The 6,209-nt window shown below is 29.6% G+C and overlaps 2 protein-coding genes across 2 annotated transcripts; both read right to left on the reverse strand.

Annotated features, from left to right (window-relative positions):
• Positions 1-2,921: 2,921 nt before the first annotated feature.
• On the reverse strand, positions 2,922-3,851 carry LOC127281036 (uncharacterized). Its single transcript, XM_051304519.1, has one exon. The coding sequence runs from the start codon at positions 3,849-3,851 to the stop codon at positions 2,922-2,924; it is 930 nt and encodes a 309-aa protein (XP_051160476.1).
• A 725-nt stretch (positions 3,852-4,576) lies between these two features.
• LOC127281058 (zinc finger MYM-type protein 1-like) lies at positions 4,577-5,990 on the reverse strand. The gene is made up of 2 exons (XM_051304545.1): positions 5,816-5,990; positions 4,577-5,505 (listed from the first exon to the last, which is right to left on the reverse strand). Exons 1-2 carry the CDS (start codon positions 5,988-5,990, stop codon positions 4,577-4,579), a joined length of 1,104 nt encoding a protein of 367 aa, XP_051160502.1.
• Positions 5,991-6,209: the final 219 nt, after the last annotated feature.

Genomic DNA, 6,209 nt, shown 5'->3' on the forward strand with positions numbered 1-6,209 from the left:
CATTAATTTTTTAAGACTTAACCCATTAAGCCCCAAATGCACTGAATTCTTAGTCTAACTTTAAGGAGTGATATTTTACAGAAAAAAAATTCTAATTTTTTAGGAAACCTTCATCCAACGTATTTAACTGTGCTCTTTCCGAAAATGCTATCAAAAAAGGCTTAAAAAATGTTAAATAATGTTTATTTGCAAAGTGACGTGATTTTTTAATAAATTTTAAATATTTCGAAAGGAAAACAATTTTTCCGACAGTTATCAAGTATATAAAACGTGCTCTCGATTGTCAAACTTTAAACAAAAAATATTTCCTCTCTCCTCCAGATTTTTATTTTTTCAAAATTGCGTCGAAAAGTTCAAAAAATTATAAAAAATTATTTAAATGTGTAAATGTGTTTTCGGGGTCGCTGATTACGAATTTGGTGACAGAATTTGAATAATCAAAATGACGGATCCAATTTGGCGACCAAAAATTTTTAAAATCGACGAATTTAGCTAAAGATGCTTACTCGGGGGTTTTCTCAAAAACTATCTATCTCCTCGTGGTGAAAATCGGGCAACACCAATTGGGACTAGGTGGGTAAAGATGGTATTCTAAATGCATTTAGCGAAATTTATGGATTTTAAACATTTTTGGTTGTCATTTTAGATTCAACATTTTAAATTTTGAAATTTTAACATCAAATTCGTAATTAGCGATCCCACAAATCCCCGAGTAAGCATTTTTATCTGAATTCGTCGACATTAAAATATTTTTGATGGCCATATTGAATCCGTCAATTACATTTTTCAAATTCTAACATCAAAATCGTAATCAGCAACTCTGGAAACCCCCGAGTAAACATTTTTATCTAAATTCGTCGACTTTAAAAAAGTTGGTCGACATATTGAATCCGCCATTTTGATTTTTTAAATTCTGACGTCAAATTCGTAATCAGCGACCCCGAAAATCCCCAAGTAAACATTTTTAGCTAAATTGCGTCATTTTGCAAATAAAAATTAAAAAAAATTATTTAACATTTTTAATCCTTTTTTTGATAGCATTTTCAGTGCATTTGGGGCTTAATGGGTTAAAATTTGCAGTACAATTTTTCTAAATCATAATTTGATCCAAATTTTAAAACTAAACATCACAAAAATTAAACAAATCGTAGTTTCAACTTCTAAAGCCCATAAAAATCATGCTAATTTTTCGAAATCCTTTGTGGGGTTTAATTTGTCTATACATTAAGTTTAGTTTAAGGCTAGACCGATTCGGGAAAGAAACAATGACCCAAAAATTGTTGCACAATATAATAAAGACTATATCGTGAAATTAATTGTTTATTTAAAAAAAATCTAAATAAATATAATTCTTTTATTTAATATTATTTTTCTTTAACATCAAATTCTTCGAAACAATAAACATTGAATTATTTAAACAAGTAGATGAATTTTGAAAACTTAATAACAAAAGCTAAAAACTATATAATTATTCGAAAGATTCCTCTAATTTAGTTTGAAAAGCAACTAATAATTTAAAAATAAAAGATAAGAAAATATAAGTATAGAATAAGAAATAAGCAAAATAAACTTATAAGAATTTTATTTCATTCATAAATTTCTATTATATTTTGACAATCTTATCTGATGATATAGTTCTAACGTGTTTCATTGTATTACACTATAGAATTTAAGAATATAATGTCTCTTTAAATTTGAACAATAACTATTATTTCTTTTGTATTAGAAATTGATAGTATGTAGGTGATAATTACCTAAACATTTATGTTTGTGGTCATTCAACCACGTGTTTGAACTCATTTACTTTTCAAAATCAATGTATCACATAAATTTAATTAAATAAAAATTAGAAATAATATAATATTAGAGAAATCCCCGGACTGAGAGCTTATGCATGCTTCAACCATAACGTCTCAATTCGGTTTAGACGCGAAATTGAATTGAGCTTAAGTCACCGTCAATTTTTTTCGCTTACTCTTAATTATTTTTTTACTGGGTGTAAATAAAATGCGTTCTATAATAGCATTTACTCCTTTTTAAGTTTATGTAACAATAATAATTTAAATTATTGTTTAATAAGTGACTATTCTAGATAATTATTTATATGAGTCAAAAAAATGTATTATAATTAAAAAAATTTCTTCAATGTAATACTCCAAAAAAAAATTTATACTAACAATTTAATTCATTAAAAAAGATTGCTTTCTTTAATTCAAAAAATTTTTTATTTGTACAAGCTTTTTGCACCTATACCTTCAGAAATAAATGTCTTACGCAATAATATTTTCAAGAAAATTTTTAAATTTTGTAGGATTGAAAAAAGAGTATTGAACCATATTTAATTTTAAAAATTTTGGAATCTCTTGATTAATGCTGAAATTATTCTAAATATTGCAAAATACAAAAACGTTAAATCTCTATTTAAGGGAAAAATTGCTGCGAAATTAAAAAAAGAACATATTTGTTTTTAAAATATGTAGGAAAAAATATACAACAAAATTTTTTTCTTTTCCAATATACACAATATGCATAAATAAACGTATTTTTGGTAATAACAAACTTTTATTTTAAAAATAAAGTTGCTTACTGCAATCTTCAAATGTACCACCTGACCCAAGCTTGCATGGTAAGCTTACCGAAAGATTGCAGTGTAAGATTACTGCAAGATTGCATAATAATTAATATTATCGCAAGAGTGTTCAGTAAGCTTGCACGGTAACCTTGTCGCAAGGTTGGTGGAAGCAGGCCCGGCAGATCATGTTTTTCCCGGGTGGGTAGTTGCCCTGGGGGGGGTAGGGGAGAAAATTATCTTGTTTGAAATTTAAGAGTAAAAAATAAGAAATGAAATGATTGGAATTTTCTTTATTAATAATATGTTTATAATGACAAAAATCATAGTAATAACTACTATTAACAGTAACTTATCTGCTCAATGCGAAAACTGCACTGCGTTTTGAATTTTGTGAAATAAAAGTATCTAATAGTTTCTCTAAATCAAGTTTGTCAGCCATTTCAGAGTAAATATGTATAAGGGCTATGTTATTCAATCGATCTTGTCGCATCATTGATCTCAAATAAGTTTTAAGTCGTCGGAGTGTAGAGAAACTTCGTTCGTTTGAACAAGATGATCCTGGAATCGTCATGAGCAGCTTAACAAAACGCACAAACTCTAGAATTAATCCTCTACTCCACTCGTTTTGCTTTAAAAAATCTACAACTTCCCTCAAATTTTTCACTTGAACATTTTTTCTCTTCAAGAGTTGCAAAAACATTTCCCTATCATTGATCAATCTTTCTTTATCGAAATCATCCTTATAAAAGTCTACAATTTCGTCTACATTTACAGGCTCACCAATAACAAATTGCTCCAAAGATTTGAAAAATCCTGCAGAATCATTTTCGAATCTACTTTTTAAGGACACAATTATTTGGTCAAAAACTTCGAAGTACAATTTTCTGTAAAAGTCTTCGGGTGTGTTGAATCTGTGGTCTTCGCTTGTAGATGTTTGTATACGTTTTGGAATTTTACGCTGTCGTGGAAGTTTAGGTTCTTCGAGTTCAAGTTTGTCAACAGTTTCAAGGCATTTTTGCCAAATTTTTACAAATTTTGAATCTCGAGAATCAATTAAAAAATCAGTTACAGCTTCAATTTTTTGATATGATTCGATAACACATAGTTCCGAATTTTGCAGTTCTTTGTTTAAAACCTCTATATGATCAAATATTTCAATCATCGTCGTTAAAAAGAATACACACTCGAATGATTCCAAATAATTGTAAAATCCTGAAGCTTTAGCAGAGATGCTACTATCGACTTCTACATCCTCTGAGCGATCATGCAAAAACTGCATTAGTGGTACGTAATTTAGACTTACAGTCTTTAAAGACTTGATTCGTACTACCCATCTATAAAAAGTTAATTTTATTTAAAAATTTTATTTTATAAATTTCAATAATTAAATTCTTTCCTAAGGGTATGTGGAAAATACCCACGTGACTTTAAGCGGGAAAATAGGGTTTCTGAGTTTCAATCTTATTTTTAAGTGATAGAAAATTTCGAGCTGAAATTTTGAGGAATGATAGAGGAGGGACCACAGATTTCTACTCTTCTCGTTTAAAGCATAATTTTGCTTAAGTATAAAAAATAAAAGTTAGAAAAGCTCTAATTTTGAATGAATTTGAAAAGCAACTTGGGAACGAGTATCAGTCATGGCGCTTTCAGCATATGTTCGTAGACATCAACTGAACTAAAAATAAAACTATTTACTCACTATTTATTGCCTTATTTCATTTACCCGTAAAATTATTAAAAATTAAATTATTAAAATTAGATGAAGAGTGGAATTCTATAAACCCTTATTTATTGTTCCTCAAAATTTTAACTTAAAATCTCTTTTCATTTCAGAGAAATCTTGAAACTGTAAAAAAATGTCCCTTTTCCCACATATCCTTAAAAGCAGAATTTATAGGTTTAAAGTTAAAAAGATCGAAGTAATTTAATAAATCATAATCGAGAAATTTTGCCAATATAGAATAATTCATCCATGAGGAAACACATATTAATTTTAAGAAAGAATCAACAAAGACTCATTCTATGAGCAGTGAAGTGTACAAATAACGCTCGAGGTTCTTCTTCTCGTATTCTCGTTTGCAATCCAGAGATGTTACCGGAAACATTCGCGTCTCCATCATAACACTGACCTCTAAGTTTTAAAAGTGACAATGAGTGCGACACTAAAATTTCATTCACGAGGTCGAATAAAGTTTTTGCTTTAATATCTTTTATAGAGAAGAAACCAATAAAATACTCCTTTGATGTTAAATTATCGAAAAAGATTCTAATGCACACAGAAACTTCCTCAGTTCGAGAGATATCAGACGTTTCATCAAGTAAAATCGAAAAAAATTCCGCTTCTCTTATTTCTTTCATGATTTCGGATAAAATTGCATTGGCCATCAGATTGAGAATTTCATTTTGGGTTTCATGATGTAGCCATTTGTGACCACCTCTTTGAAGCCAGGATTGTAGTTCTGTCACATCTTCTGCACGAGCATTCAGGAACGCCATGAAATTTGACTTCTCATCATTGTTGTCTCCCCTTGTAGGTAAACCTTGTTTTGCAAGCACTCTTAGTGTACAAAAAATTTTTCTTAATGCCATTCGATTTTCTATCATTTGTTTCAAGTGATACGTTGATACTAGTTCTGCCACGTTAATTTCTTTAACGTTGCTTAATGCCTCACTGCTGTCACGATGAAGATTACTTTTCACATGAGCTTTTATTCGCTCCAATCCATGCTTCCAATTTGAGAATCCATCATCAACCCAAGCTTGCTTCGATGAAATGCTGCGCGAATCTAAATTGATAATTAATTTTCGTTCACACGCTTCAGTACAAATTATCAACAGTACAGTACAATTATTTACATTCAGTTCAAGCCACGGATTTTCTTTCTTCCAAGTTTTAAATTTTGAGGGCACTGTAGATTTTCCTACAGCCGGCTCTAGAAAAAAATTTTTAAATAAAATTTTTATAGATCAACATGTTTAAGGACTGACACCTGTATATTAGAAATTAAAATATTAAATAACAATAATTAATTAAAATATAGTTTTGCAAACAAAATAAAGTAAAATGTTGTTTTTAACAAGGGCTAAAATAAATAATTTAATTGTTTTGAATGGACCTGTTTCTCGAAAGTAAAATTGTAGTTTTTAAATGAGGTTATGTTTTGATGTTTATTATTTGAAGTGTTGTTTTATCTTGGTTTTATCATATAAAATATTGTTCTGCAATTCATGCTCTACACTCACGATTTTCTGAATAGTTTATTTTACAATCTTGATTTTGAACTGGTTGATTTTCAACCCGATTAACACGATTAACATTGTCGACTGCCGCAACCGCCTTGGATTCTAATTCTAAAGATGCTCTAAGATCATCTACGTCCTCGTTTTTTCTCTTGCTACGAACGACGAATTTATCCATCTTTCTTCTTGTTTGGATTTTATTCCTGCCTGTCTTTTAACTGCTCTTTCAGATATACTCTTCCAAGGTTTCAGTACTTGTTCAAGCGTACGATTCAACTGGATTCAACTATGCTTTCTATAGTCTGCTATGTAGTTCATCTCTTTGTATCGTATGCGCATACTCGAGATGCGTACGTTTCCCGCGACAAATTTAAAAATATATGGAAATTCTATAAAG

Source organism: Leptopilina boulardi, unplaced genomic scaffold (genome assembly GCF_019393585.1).
Source record: "Leptopilina boulardi isolate dan_hultmark-lab unplaced genomic scaffold, ZJU_Lbou_2.1 LbouV2_262, whole genome shotgun sequence".
Lineage (NCBI taxonomy): Eukaryota > Metazoa > Arthropoda > Insecta > Hymenoptera > Figitidae > Leptopilina > Leptopilina boulardi.